Consider the following 16275-nt stretch of genomic DNA (forward strand, 5'->3'; position numbering starts at 1 on the left):
ATTTTGGTATTAATTTTACAAAGTAGGGCCTGTATAATAAGCACAAAAACATGTCACGTGATTAATTGTAACACCGAAATGTCATGTGACTTGTACCGCATTCAAAATGGCGACTACTATTTCATCCCGGAGCAGGGATATGAAGACGTCGAACTAAACACAAGTAAAGACTTATTCTTTTATTTCTTGAAATGAAAGAATGAAAATCTGGATATATAATGAATAAGATTTGGGCCTAGATTTGACATGGCAACTTCCATGCTGAAAAGAAAATTAGGAATTAGGGCCTAAAGTTTGTAAGGCACATATCACTATTATCAGTACCTTAACCGAGTGATAACAAAGACTAGATTGAGATAGCCGAGAATCGCAGTAGGGTCTAAGAGTCTAGACATGACCCCTTCGCGGTTTGAGCATGACCTGATTTATAATGATTACAGATTAGTGTTTCCGTGGTAAAATTTTCAAGACAAGATTAGATCGTGGAATTTACAGTGTTCATTGAAAATAATAAATGACGAGATTGGCATGTGGGTTACCGCACTATGCGATGGATTAATTACGATACAGTTAACAAGTAAATAGGGTAAGACTTCCGCCCGTATCCCCCCCTCAAAAATATATATGCCTAAAAAGATTGAGAGGCAATGCATTCATATACAACTTTTCGAGGGGGGATACGGGCGGAAGTCTCTACATAAGACAATTTGCGACAGGCCTCTAGAACAGATTTCAAGAATGATTTCTTAGCCAATAAGATATATGATTTCAAACACAGGGAACTAATTATAGATTGTAGATATAGATGACACAACTGTGTCATCCTGACCAGTTGAATTATCTGAACTGATATTGAAAATACAGGCCAACACAAACCAGAAACAGATGAGCCCTAAGCAAACTTTGACCACCCAATCAAAATGAAGGATGCATGGGTTCTTGAGCCAATCGGATGTCAGCTTTCTAAAATGATTTGACTTCATTTCTTTACTACCTTGATTCAGAAATTTTGATTTGTACAAAAAAAACCAACACAGAACATAAGTATTTCTTTGATGGTACTCCCTGTAGGATGAAGACGCCATGTCACTCAGTAGTGTATGAGTGAGTGAGTATGGTTTTACGCAGCTAGAAATGGGCTTCACACATTGTACCCATGTCTGGAATCGAACCCGGGTCTTCAGCGTGACGAGCGAACGCTTTAAGCACAAGGCTACCTGACAACCCTGTCATTCAGTAATGACAGGGTGTATAACAACAACAAAATTATGCAGCTTTATGTTTATCTACATTCAGATTTTGTCGTGCTTTCGAGATACAAAAATCAAGTATGCTCGTGTAAACGCATCACTCACTCGTATTGAAAATTTAGAAGCCTCAAACCTGATTGGCTGATAAGAAAAATCAACAGGTGTCCTCAGATCTTCAAGCAGAGAGATATCATATGAAAGTGTAGGATCTGATTTGAATGACATTTGGTGGATGACCCCCCTTTCACCTGAGTATCAGTATTTCATCTTATCATCTAAAGTCAAAATAATTCCACATCTCGTTCAAGACCAAGATACAGTAGTGAATTGTTTATGTCAAGGGACTGTATAGGCGTTATAATAAATACTACAGTGTTTATTTGCCATGCAGTGTTTCACCAAATGAAACTATCAACAATAATTTGTTGTCTTGAGTATAGTCACCAACAACAGTGACACTGTCACCATGTACTTAATCCCCTCAGTGTCATGCATAAAGATTTGATTGAATTGTTTTACAAGGATTGACTACATGTCAAGTACAAAATCAAAGTAAAATCAGAAAAAAAAAATCTGTTTCCTTTTTCTTACCCCCCCCCCCCCCCGAAATATATAAAATATGGTTTGGCTTTGTTGAGAGGTTATACAAGAAGTTAAGAGAAACAGCTGTAGATATTATAATTAACATGGCTATAATTGTGACTGTTGACAAGTCACATTTCCTATCTTTTTTTCATGATGTAGGTGAGGACAATCCTGAGAATGTACCAAAAATGGCTCTTCAACTGTTTAACAAACGTATCGTGTGTCATCGGAAGAAGCAAACTCTAGCTGTGCTTGCTGCGGTTGTGCTGGTGTTCTGTCTGATGCAGCTGTTCTCCTTGTTGAAGCTGAACATCTTCCGGCAGCAGCAGGGGGAGAGTGGCCTGTATGGAAGCAAACACAACAATGGCAGGAGCACAGGGATACACTATCCTGACAAAGACAGAGAATTGTTTACAAAATCAAAAAAAACTGGCAACCACAGGAATGTGATACAGGATGATCTGCCACGTGGTGTTCACGTTGATGTTGCACACCTGTTCAAACCAAATGACCGATACATGTTCACCTGCATTAAAACAAAGGTAAACACATGGACATTAGAATTTAGACTTTCTTGGCACATGTTAAATCTACTCTCAAATGTTGGGATGTCATGTACATGTATCTCAAGGCAACACATTTTCTTAATTGGTCTATGGATTGCTCCAACCCCGGAAAATAAAAAGTTACCAAAAAAATCTGAAAAGCACTTTTTCTTTTATTCTGCCAAATGCAAATGTAACCAGAAATGAGTGTGGATATGATAGGTTAAACTGCATGGGCGTAAGTTACTATTGGTAAAATAATGAGACATGTTTAACTGTGTGCATATGATAGGTTAAACTGCATGGGCGTAAGTTACTATTAGTAAAATAATGAGACATGCTTAACTGTGTGCATATGATATGTTAAACTGCATTGGCGTAAGTTACTATTAGTAAAATAATGAGACATGCATAACTGTGTGCATATGATAGGTTAAACTGCATGGGCGTAAGTTACTATTGGTAAAATAATGAGACATGCTTAACTGTGTGCATATGATAGGTTAAACTGCATTGGTGTAAGTTACTATTGGTAAAATAATGAGACATGCTTAACTGTGTGCATATGATAGGTTAAACTGCATGGGCGTAAGTTACTATTAGTAAAATAATGAGACATGCATAACTGTGTGCATATGATAGGTTAAACTGCATGGGCGTAAGTTACAATGGGTAAAATAATGAGACATGCTTAACTGTGTGCATACATGTATGATAGGTTAAACTGCATGGGCGTAAGTTACTATTAGTAAAATAATGAGACATGCATAACTGTGTGCATATGATAGGTTAAACTGCATGGGCTTAAGTTACTATTAGTAAAATAATGTGACATGCTTAACTGTGTGCATATGATATGTTAAACTGCATGGGCGTAAGTTACTATTAGTAAAATAATGAGACATGCATAACTGTGTGCATACATGTATGATGGTTAAACTGCATGGGCGTGAGTTACTATTAGTAAAATAATGAGACATGCTTAACTGTGTGCATATGATAGGTTAAACTGCAATGGTGTAAGTTACTATTGGTAAAATAATGAGACATGCATAACTGTGTGCATATGATAGGTTAAACTGCATGGGCGTAAGTTACTATTAGTAAAATAATGAGACATGCATAACTGTGTGCATATGATAGGTTAAACTGCATGGGCGTAAGTTACTATTAGTAAAATAATGAGACATGCATAACTGTGTGCATACATGTATGATGGTTAAACTGCATGGGCGTGAGTTACTATTGGTAAAATAATGAGACATGCATAACTGTGTGCATATGATAGGTTAAACTGCATGGGCGTAAGTTACTATTGGTAAAATAATGAGACATGCATAACTGTGTGCATATGATATGTTAAACTGCATGGGCGTAAGTTACTATTAGTAAAATAATGAGACATGCATAACTGTGTGCATATGATAGGTTAAACTGCATGGGCGTAAGTTACAATGGGTAAAATAATGAGACATGCTTAACTGTGTGCATACATGTATGATGGTTAAACTGCATGGGCGTAAGTTACTATTGGTAAAATAATGAGACATGCTTAACTGTGTGCATATGATAGGTTAAACTGCATGGGCGTAAGTTACTATTAGTAAAATAATGAGACATGCATAACTGTGTGCATATGATAGGTTAAACTGCATGGGCGTAAGTTACAATGGGTAAAATAATGAGACATGCTTAACTGTGTGCATACATGTATGATGGTTAAACTGCATGGGCGTAAGTTACTATTAGTAAAATAATGAGACATGCATAACTGTGTGCATATGATAGGTTAAACTGCATTGGCTTAAGTTACTATTGGTAAAATAATGAGACATTCTTAACTGTGTGCATATGATAGGTTAAACTGCATGGGCGTAAGTTACTATTGGTAAAATAATGAGACGTGCTTAACTGTGTGCATATGATAGGTTAAACTGCATTGGCGTAAGTTACTATTGGTAAAATAATGAGACATGCTTAACTGTGTGCATATGATAGGTTAAACTGCATGGGCGTAAGTTACTATTGGTAAAATAATGAGACGTGCTTAACTGTGTGCATATGATAGGTTAAACTGCATTGGCGTAAGTTACTATTGGTAAAATAATGAGACGTGCTTAACTGTGTGCATATGATAGGTTAAACTGCATGGGCGTAAGTTACTATTGGTAAAATAATGAGACATGCTTAACTGTGTGCATATGATAGGTTAAACTGCATGGGCGTAAGTTACTATTGGTAAAATAATGAGACGTGCTTAACTGTGTGCATATGATAGGTTAAACTGCATTGGCGTAAGTTACTATTGGTAAAATAATGAGACGTGCTTAACTGTGTGCATATGATAGGTTAAACTGCATGGGCGTAAGTTACTATTGGTAAAATAATGAGACATGCCTAACTGTGTGAATATGATATGTTAAACTGCATGGGCGTAAGTTACTATTGGTAAAATAATGAGACATGCATAACTGTGTGCATATGATAGGTTTAACTGCATGGGCGTAAGTTACTATGGGTAAAATAATGTGACATGCTTAACTGTGTGCATATGATAGGTTAAACTGCATGGGCGTAAGTTACTATTGGTAAAATAATGAGACATGCTTAACTGTGTGCATATGATAGGTTAAACTGCATGGGCGTAAGTTACTATTAGTAAAATAATGAGACATGCATAACTAACACTGCATGCATGGGAACATATTGAGATTGCTTTTAAAAATAAAAAAAATAAAAATTTTCCCACTTACCAACCATGATAGTTCTCAAGAAGATGTAATAATTTTCTTGTGAGTGCCATGACGGAATCGTGATGTAATTATGGTGGTTTCAGAGTGAGATTCCATGGGAGCATGTGAATGATGACTACTGCGACTGCGAAGACTCCAGCGATGAACCGGGAACTTCAGCGTGTCCAGACTCCAGGTGAGGGGGATGAGGAATTGGATTGATTGCTTTTACATTAGTCTACTTTGTTCGAATGCCTAATCAGAATGTTAGGACTCCTTGGATTAGTAAGATGTTGAATTTATCTGTCTGAAAAGAGGTGCTCTTCTGTTTGTAAAAATGTTTCACATATATGAATAAATGATATTTTAGGCTGCAGCTCACTCCATTACAGATGCACCATAGCCTGATATAGCATATTCACTATTAAGTCATCCTGGGTGCTTAGGAGATTGACAAAGCTGTGTGCTTATTAAGACAATACGCAACATGTTAAATTTGTTATAAAGATCAAACTTGGTTCAAATGTCAATGAAACTTAAATGTTGTTGACTTGAATATTTGTGAGTATGGCGTTAAGCAACAAACACAGCTCTTTATTAAAAATTTCATTTTCTACTTTGTTTTACAAAGTTAAGCTTCTGAAAACTTCATATGGGGAGGACTTTTTTATGTGTCTTCTTATGAAGGGGTACTTGAATCTATTATTATTTGAAACATGAGAACACAGAGGTTAATGCAGTAAATATGGTACCTGTGTATATATATGTTTTACAGATTCTACTGCACGTACCAAATTCCCCACGAAGATGTGCAGTTTGTGCCAGGAAGCAGAGTGAATGATGGGATATGTGACTGTTGTGACGGCAGTGATGAGTGGAGCGGCCACAAGGTACCAAAGCACATGCACTTGACAGGTGAGTCATATCGGATTATTGGAAAGAATGTTACCAAGAAGTGTCTGGTAGGTTTGTATGGGATATATTACCCTGGTACATGTCCATCAGCTTCCAGAACACACACACTTGACAGGTGAGTCATATCGGATTATTGGAAAGAATGTTACCAAGAAGTGTCTGGTAGGGCTGGTATGGGATATATTACCCTGGTACCTGGCCACAAGGTTCCAGAACACATGCACTTGATGGGTGAGTTATAGTGGAAAGAATGTTACCAAGAAGTGTCTGGTAGGGCTGGTATGGGATATATTACCCTGGTACCTGGCCACAAGGTTCCAGAACACATGCACTTGATGGGTGAGTTATAGTGGAAAGAATGTTACCAAGAAGTGTCAGACAGGGCTGGTATGGGATATATTACCCTGGTACCTGGCCACAAGGTTCCAGAACACATGCACTTGATGGGTGAGTTATAGTGGAAAGAATGTTACCAAGAAGTGTCAGACAGGGCTGGTATGGGATATATTACCCTGGTACCTGGCTGTCAGCTTCCAGAACACATGCACTTGATGGGTGAGTTATAGTGGAAAGAATGTTACCAAGAAGTGTCTGGTAGGGCTGGTATGGAATATATTACCCTGGTACCCGGCTGTCAGCTTCCAGAACACATGCACTTGACAGGTGAGTCATATCGGATTATTGGAAAGAATGTTACCAAGAAGTGTCTGGTAGGGCTGGTATGGGATATACTACCCAGGGTGCCATTGTACAAAACAACCTTAGCGCTACGACTGTAGTAAGTCTATGTTATGGTATGGGAGTTACGATCACCTTAGCGCTAAGATCGCTTTGTACAACGCCACCCAGGTAAATGTGGTGGGACACAAGATTGGCCACCTGACTTTGTTAGCTGTGATCTGTCATGCAACATACCAGTATTGTAAACAGTACTCAAAATAACTGCTGGCTAATCATGTGTCATGTAATATTCTTTCTGTCCTGGTAATCTTTCATGTTTCCTATCCCATCCTTGTTTTTGCCCCTTAATGCCAAGCCAGGCAGTGTTACAACGTTTACAATCTTTTAGCATCCTTTGGTATGACATGGCCAGGGATCGTACCCCCGACCATCTATTCTCCGGGTGGACGCTCTACCACAAGACCACAGAGGCTGTCTCTGCAGATGCAGGTCTGATGTAGGTTAATGTAGAAGTTCACTGTAACATCTTCTTTTTACATAGACATGACTACAATGTCTAGACTGACTGGAAATATACAGACTCACTGATAGGCTGACATGTAGCTGACATACAGGCCTTGATGCCATTGAAATACTCCCAGTCTTACACCCAACTCACTCACATTGTCCCTTATAGAGGAATCTCAGGAGAAGCACGTCTACCAGTCTCCGTGTGGCAACCACTGTGAGAAGATTGTGCATCTCCGCGGCAAGGAGGAACAGATCAAGCACAAGGGACAGAGGCTGAGGAGGAAGTATGTCGACCTGGCCAAGTCACTTCCCGCATCGCAGAGACAGGTGGGCAATGACATGGTGCTACGTCACCATGGCACCTTCACACCAATGTCATGGTTGGAAAATATTTTCTTGCCAGTTATATTTTAAGCCATTTGTGGAGACCATGTTAATATTTGGCCAAACATAAATTATTGAATTTGGTTACCCAGCCCTGCCTAATGTTTGCTTGCCACCCATCATGTTATCTGAAATTATTGTGACCAATACACAAAGCCATCTTGGTTATCCTGGCACTAATTGGTACTAATTATTACTTATTAACCAAATGTTAGAGGCACTCTCTTTTCTACATTTGTCCAAATCAAACAGTGGGTTTTGAGATAATTGACACACATTTCAAAAGATTGCTTCCAAATTGTATCTCATTAACTTCCAAATTACAAATGAAAGTACAATGCTGTAATTACCATACAGGTTAAAGGGCAACTGCCCTTCAAGTTTTTAAGGTAAGTTTTTTAAAGCACAAAAATAACTTTCCACCATTCTGCCTGCGAGGGTAATCGTAATTCATCAAAGGGCAGCTACTCCAGTCCATCACATTTGTTTAGTCTGCCTGATTCGCTCATTACATTAACATGAGTGAGTGAGTGAGTGGGTTGGGTTTAAAGCCGCTTTTAACATTATTCCAGTTATATCACGGCGTGTCAGCTTAATGTGGGAGGAAAGCCCGAAGTGATGCAGGTCTCAGACGTTTACCACTTCGGTGAAACCCACGAGCACGGGTATGGTGCTGACAAACCTAGAAACATAATCGGGGCGAACCAGGATTCAAACCCACAATCATAGGTTTCTAGCGTGCCCAAGGGACGCAACTCTGCACAGCGAATCACGGCGCCTTAGACGACTGGGCCACCCGTGCCCCCTACATTGACATGAGGGAATGAAATGCAGTCAGAGTGACCAAATGAAACAACTGCTTTATTATTCATGGATCAGAGAAATGAAAAGATACAGTACAAAACTCGAACAAAATGTGATTGTTAACTATTTGAATGGTATTTTAATTGAATGTAGTCTCTGGTCACTGCAAACACCACCTACAAACTTCCCACTGTCCTATCTACTGACTCCTTGTCTGCTTGCAGGAGTATGGTCCGGAGGGGGTGTTCTACCAGCTGGCACAACAGTGTTTCGAGCACCATACCACAGAGTATGAGTACACTATCTGCCCCTTCTCATCCGTTACCCAGCAGAAGTTCCCCCACCCCCGCATCTCCCTGGGGAAGCGACCGAGGTGGGAGAAACAGAAGCCTGGAGACTATGTGCTGGTCATGGCAGAGGGGGACGCCAATCTCTGTCCATTGAATCATGCTAGAAAAACTAAGGTAGGATTGGGGGTAAATCAGACATTACAAAACAAAAAAGATAGGACATATTTGGGGGTTAGATAATGACAAGATAGTATAAATGACTTGATCGTTGCAGCTGTATCATGGTTTGGATGTAGATTCTCACACCAATAACAAGCAAGTAATGCACAAAATAAGCAGATGAACATATCACATGCTTCGTATGGGAACAATCAAACTTATATTTCATTTCTAAAATTGTTTTTTCTCAGTACATATTATTATCCTCTAAACTGATGTTTTCTATTTTCAGATCCATTTCTTCTGTGGTGTTAAGGATCATATTGTGAAGATGGTGGAAAAAGAACGATGTTCTTACTCTGCTACATTCAGCACTCCAGCTGCTTGCAGCTGACATAGAAATGGCATACCATAGTGTGAGCTGACTTACCATAGTGTGCAGCTGACCTACCATAGTGTGCAGCTGACCTACCATAGTGTGCAGCTGACATATCATAGTGTGCAGCTGACCTACCATAGTGTGCAGTTGACATTCCATAGTGTGCAGCTGACCTACCATAGTGTGCAGCTGACATACCATAGTGTGCAGCTGACATACCATAGTGTGCAGCTGACATATCATATTGTGCAGCTGACATACCATAGTGTGCAGCTGACCTACCATAGTGTGCAGCTGACCTACCATAGTGTGCAGCTGACCTACCATAGTGTGCAGCATACATACCATAGTGTGCAGCTGACCTACCATAGTGTGCAGCTGACATACCATAGCGTGCAGCTGACATACCATAGTGTGCAGCTGACATACCATAGCGTGCAGCTGACATACCATAGTGTGCAGCTGACATACCATAGTGTGCAGCTGACATACCATAGTGTGCAGCATACATACCATAGTGTGCAGCTGACCTACCATAGTGTGCAGCATACATACCATAGTGTGCAGCTGACCTACCATAATGTGCAGCTGACAAACCATAGTGTGCAGCTGACCTACCACAGTGTGCAGCTGACCTACCACAGTGTGCAGCTGACCTACCATAGTGTGCAGCTGACCTACCATAGTGTGCAGCTGACATATCATAGTGTGCAGCTGACATACCATAGTGTGCAGCTGACCTACCATAGTGTGCAGCACACATACCATAGTGTGCAGCTGACATATCATAGTGTGCAGCTGACATACCATAGTGTGCAGCTGACATACTATAGTGTGCAGCTGACATACCATAGTGTGCAGCTGACATATCATAGTGTGCAGCTGACATATCATAGTGTGCAGCTGACATACCATAGTGTGCAGTTGACATTCCATAGTGTGCAGCTGACATACCATAGTGTGCAGCTGACCTACCATAGTGTGCAGCACACATACCATAGTGTGCAGCTGACATATCATAGTGTGCAGCTGACATACCATAGTGTGCAGCTGACATACTATAGTGTGCAGCTGACATATCATAGTGTGCAGCTGACATATCATAGTGTGCAGCTGACATACCATAGTGTGCAGTTGACATTCCATAGTGTGCAGCTGACCTACCATAGTGTGCAGTTGACATTCCATAGTGTGCAGCTGACATATCATAGTGTGCAGTTGACATATCATAGTGTGCAGCTGACCTATCATAGTGTGCAGCTGACATGAAACAATGCTGACTTACCATATTTTGCAGCTGACATGAGACTATGTTGACCTAGGTTGTCAATAACAGATGTTCTTTGTATTCTTTCATATGCTAACAAACTTCGATTTTTGTGAGAGTATATTTTGGATCTTCTAAAGATGATATAATAATATTTTTATCAGTGTTTTTGTGCAACATGTATTCAGGATGACAGACTGTGTAAATATGTGTTTTATGTCCAGTCTTATCCAATAAGTTGGTCATTTTGCTTGAACTGGAGATAACTCTTACGAAACTTCTACCTCTATTACATCTCTAAAGGCACTACTTGTAATAAAGACAAGACACCCATGGCTACCTAGCTGACCGACCGACTAACCAATCATCCAGCCAGCCGTCCGTTAGAAGAAGGACCAGCCGTGCGCTGACCGGCCAGCCACTGGGTTACAATATGATTTTCATCAACCGGCAGCTTCCAAGCCAGCCGCACGGACCCCATGGGATTGTCCAGTCAACCGTTCTACCGACCCGTCAGCCACCGCACGGCTACCGTTACCCACGGACCATCGCAAGCCGCACAGGGATTAATGATACCGGAATCATGGACACCGGAGGAGGACCAATCCCTATGATTACCCAACCCCCACCCCATCCCTGAAGGTACCCAAGGTCACTCAGAGGCAGAGGCGGAGTACGAAGATCAGGCTGATGACTCATCCCAGCGGGACTACACCGAAAGTTACACCTTCGTAGAGCTAATAGATGAACTCTACCATCTTATGCCTGTACTCCAACCTCCTGTGACACAGAATGAGCCACCCCAGATGTCAGAATATGGGGGATGTCATGCTCCTACATCGTCTCAACATATCCATCGGACATTACCCTGGAAAAGTTGTAGACAACATGTCTGACAGTCTACTTAAGCCCAAGCATGATGAACAACTACCTTTCTAATCAGACCAAGAGGGTTAATAAAATCACAACCTATATCAGCAACCACAACATTCAACGGACAATTGGGCCACGTGATAGATGAAGTGAGACAAGACACTGCTGCAGAACGATTCCAAACTTCAACTATCAACTTAGCTGCTAAAGCCCACGGATCGTCAAAGCCTTAGAAACGTCCCAGGGACTACAAATCTTCATCTTCCAAACAGCCTCCTAAGAAGTTTGTCCCCTCCGGGAAGGATTCATTCCATCCGAGTCGGGGGTACAACAAGCGGTACGTCATAACCGGAAGTGAAATAATCGCCGGTATTTAAGGTCACAAATCCAATTTATAACGATCATGATCAGCAAATATAATGGTAAATCTAGTGAAAATATCACATATTTGACTGATTCTTGACACATTTCTGATTTTCATGTCCTCAAGGGGAATTTCAGAGGAAATTATCTCAGTAGGATTAGAATTAGTAAATAATGGTTTCCAGAAGAGGATTGCTGTCAATTACACAGGGAGTTACTAGATCCCTAGGGGGTCCCTCTGGTTTATTCTGGCAGATATGTAATAGAGGTAGAAGTTTTGTAAGAATTATCGAACAATAGTTCGGTTAATAATTCTAAGAATAATACCTCTATTACATCCGAAGTACTCCCTCCCCAATTTATCTACCTCTAGTAGTAGATGAGTGATAAATTTGATGTTGCAGCCATCATGACGTCATGGCTTGGGCAGTTACGAGACTACATGGGGACAACTAATTGTGTGATTGACAGTGTTCTGAAAATTTTAGTTATGGCAGGGATTGAGTAGAGGTAGTATTCTTAGAATTATTAACAATGATTACTATTGTTTGATATTTCATGATTTGTGCGTCTCATCTGTTGGTGTCAATAGGGTGTCATAAGCTCAGCACTCCATAAATAATGTTGTGATTTGTGGTCATTTTCTTCAGACAGACACAACAAAAAGTAATGTCATCCCACTGTTTGGTAATGACATGTCATCCCATTGTTTAGTATGGATGTCCTCCCATTGTTTGATAATTACGCCACTATGACATTATTACATATACTGAACAAAAAAGTCAGATCATGAATATTTTTGGGAATATTTTTTGTAGCGAAGACTGAGTTTCTTTGAATGTGTACTGTATATAGAAATATTTCATGATCTCTTTGTTTAGTTTATATATATTGTCACACTGACATTTTTTCAGTACACTTGTCCCGATGATCTGTTGGCATTGTACATATCAAATCAGATTAGATGTGTCAGTTATATGTTTTATGATACTCCAAAATAAAAAAAACAATCTCATTCAGATAAATTAAAATTAAATATATTTGCCCCAATACAATACCTCTCTGCATAGCGCATGAAGATCTGACAACCCCTTCATAAAAAGCTAGCTTCAGTTGAACTTTTAATAAGCCAGTCAGCACTGAGTCTTCTAAAGTTACATTTGCATGAACAAAGCATTCAGTGAAAACAAACTTCAACACCCAGTTCCGAATGTAAATAATAATGACTGTGCCATACTCTTGTAGTAGAGATTGTTTCCATCTTTATGTCACCCAGAGCATTTACACTCCTAAGGAGAGTACCATCGAAGACATATTTGTGATTTTGTTGGTTTCTTTTGTTAAAATAAAATTTTCTAAATCAAGGTGGTAAACAAATGGAGCAGAGTCATGTTAAAAAAGCTTACATCTGATTGGTTAAAGAACAAACGCATCCTTCATTATAACTGGGAGGTCAAAGTTTGATCAGGGTTAACCTGAAAAGATTAGCTGACAATATTTTATTTTTCTAAACTTATTCATATAGCCATGAGCTACTTAGCCTCTATTCTATTAGAGATTATTCAGTTAACTCAGTTTGACAAGGGTTATCTCCCTTTAACAGCTTGTCAAGTTGTGACAAGCATGTGAGGGTGAGATGTTGTGTTATGCTGTTTCAGAGAAAGGACATACATGTCCAAGAGTGTGCCTGCAGAATGATCTATATTTTGCGAGTCTTATATGAATAAGAATTTTGAAAATGGTAAATTAATGCTCTTGAAAATAGGTGAAACTTGCTTTCAATAATGGTGAGTTTGTCAAATTTTGGATAAATTTTAATCCAAATTTGACCTTTGTTTTTTATTTTTTCGCATTTATTTTTATGTTATTTTGTGAGATATGTAATTCTTGTTAACTGTACTTAAAACTGATATATGTTGTTTCTTCATAGATTGGTGAAGGTGTAAACAACAAGTCTCTCGGCAGTATGACTATTTACATCTGTTTGTTACTGGAAACTGATGTTTGTGTTACAGTGGACCTGTGTTATATCTGGCAGGGTGGTGTGGTATGAGTAGGGATCCTGTGGTAACAGAATAGCAATGGCTGGAGTAAGGATAGCAATGACAAGATGTAATTTGGGACAAGTCAATTCATACAGGGCGGTGGGTTTTTTCCAAGGTTTTTGTACTTAAAATGAACTGAGAAATAATCACCCTCTGCTGATGCTTGACATATTTTGGATGACCCTACCCATGACCTTGTACATTGTTTCATGACCTTCCCCAAATGACAAATATATATCTATATATTTTTTTTTAGAATGTTAATTTTTCGTGACCCTCCCAAATAAGTGTATTTTTTTATGACTCTGTCCTTGAGACTGTCATATTTTGCGGTGCCACTCCCCTGATATTTACGGGTTATTCCTCCCCTCTGACCCAACCACCCCCATAAATAAATGAGCAGTCCCTTAGATGTTATTTACGTGATTACCTGTCGGAAAATTGTAATGTATCACTGCTTCCATATGACACACAGGACTTCCAAAAACTAAGATGTGTCCATAGAAATATGAATGTCAAAATTGCACACCAAAGGATAAAATAGATGAATTATACAACGAATTTGTACACAAAACTGCTTGCGCAGTCTGTTGGACAAAGCAGTAAGAAAACATTGAAATGAATGTCATACTTTTTAGAGTGCTTGGTCTTTTTATTAATTTGTAACAATTAAATTTACATGTACGTTTGATAGTGTACATTCAGTGGAATGAATGGACCAGTGCTTGTAAGATTAACGTATTTGACGTAACAAGCGCCAAGGGTGCTCTCAAAATTAGAAAGAGGGGGCTCTTATTAGAATATAATTTTGTTGAGAAAAAAACCAGAGTGGAGACATCGTAAATTTTGTGGTTTATGCTGACAGCCTGAAATGATACAAGAGAAAAGTCTGTGCATATTTATACACGACAGATATATTTTCCAGAATTTAATTGCCCATAAATAAGAGTGCATATAACACACGAGTGTGTATTAATACAGTATTATATACAAATAAATAAGTGGACATTGATCAATCGGAAGGGGTGCTAATTGTGATCGTTCACTAGCCAATATATTAGCAAATATCGCCGTGGGCACTTATTAGAGCGGGGCACTTATTACGTCGACTACAGTAGTCAGGGTCAGCGGATATGTAGAGAATAACCATCGAGGTATAAGGTCTTATGGATTATCTGTTGTTAGTGAATGGTTGGTGTTAATCCCCAGCAGTCATTCTGAGAGACAGGTAATTCGTAATTCCCACTTGTGAGTAGGTTATTCTATACATAATGACATTTTAAGAGTGAAAATGAAGAAAAACATGTGAAATGTCTACCTTACAGAGAAACTTCACTGAAGGCAGTTTGTTATTCAGATGGCATAATGTGATCAATGTCTGACGTCATGAATAATGGATGAGAATCACATCATATGTTTTAATAATGAAGCAATGTGATGTCATATGGTTCAAGTGACCAATCAGCATTGAGAATTGCTAAAATGCACATGTGCAAAGGACAAGATCATCCTACGCTTAAGGGTATATGTTGTTGTATCTCCAAACTAAGATGTCATTGACCTATTATGCCTATATCATAGATATGACAAAACCTGGGAACAAGTGCCCCATTTCTGTATGATTAATTGAAAACCCCCTGAAGCCACCATGCAGAATCTGGTTAAGAATAAGTGCCAAGTAACCTATGCTGGCCATTAGAGGCGACTTAATGGATTGAGTGTTCAGACTCAAAAACTTGTTGATTGTGTGTTATTTTACCCCAATGACATGGACCATTGCTCATAATATCAATCACTGGATTGACTGGATTATTTACAGGCTGCCATCATGTAGCTGGAATACTGCTGAGTGCATCATTAACCAACAAACAAACAAGTTTTGATGTGTATGTAAGTGATGAATGACTTTGCTTTATAGTTGTTTCTTGTTTTTCTTCATAATTTGTTGTTATACATGTTTTGGGCAGGGAGATTCAGGTGGTGAATTATAGCTGCTCACTTATTTCTGTCATGTTTATCTGCTGTATGGCATTCCAATGTGGTACAATGCGGATGCACAGTGTTCCCTTGTTGTTGTGCTCTTCAATATAGTGCTAACACGGTTATAGTGCGCGGTAAAGCATTGCTCCCATATTTACTAACATTTTAAATAAAGATTTCCAATGACTTGATGTTTTCCCCCATCTCAGAAAACATTATCAGCTGATCACCGCGATCACGTAACAAATCTGAACTCAAGTACGCATTTTAATCCTATTATTATAATATCTGGTTATAAAAAAATTGTTCATTGTTTAGCTGGACTTATGTTTTATTCAAAATTTCATTCAATAATTATAATAATGTTTAAAATAATTTTGGTGAAATCGTATGTGAAGTGCTCGGTATATTGACAACTCACCGTTATTTACAACAACCATGGTCAGATTACCACTATAGATGCCTTGAAACAAACTCCCGGAGAAGCGGAAAGTCAGTGTATTGATCTCCTGG

The 16275-nt window shown here is 39.2% G+C and overlaps 1 protein-coding gene across 1 annotated transcript; it reads left to right on the top strand.

Moving 5' to 3' along the window:
- The first annotated feature begins 101 nt into the window (after positions 1-101).
- LOC124131615 (glucosidase 2 subunit beta-like) lies at positions 102-13150 on the top strand. The gene is made up of 7 exons (XM_046494994.2): positions 102-163; positions 1995-2377; positions 5217-5308; positions 5888-6027; positions 7385-7545; positions 8631-8870; positions 9148-13150. Exons 2-7 carry the CDS (start codon positions 2024-2026, stop codon positions 9247-9249), a joined length of 1089 nt encoding a protein of 362 aa, XP_046350950.2. The 5' UTR covers positions 102-163; positions 1995-2023; the 3' UTR covers positions 9250-13150.
- The last annotated feature ends 3125 nt before the right edge of the window (positions 13151-16275 follow it).

Source organism: Haliotis rufescens, unplaced genomic scaffold (genome assembly GCF_023055435.1).
Source record: "Haliotis rufescens isolate VD_foot unplaced genomic scaffold, xgHalRufe1.0.p SCAF_104, whole genome shotgun sequence".
NCBI classification, from domain to species: domain Eukaryota; kingdom Metazoa; phylum Mollusca; class Gastropoda; order Lepetellida; family Haliotidae; genus Haliotis; species Haliotis rufescens.

Coding starts and splice junctions, on each gene's coding strand:
- LOC124131615 (XM_046494994.2), top strand. CDS start 2,024: ATGGCTCTTCAACTGTTTAACAAACGTATCGTGTGTCATCGGAAGAAG. Junction 5,309..5,887: donor TCAGCGTGTCCAGACTCCAG/GTGAGGGGGATG, acceptor TATGTTTTACAG/ATTCTACTGCACGTACCAAA. Junction 8,871..9,147: donor ATCATGCTAGAAAAACTAAG/GTAGGATTGGGG, acceptor TTCTATTTTCAG/ATCCATTTCTTCTGTGGTGT.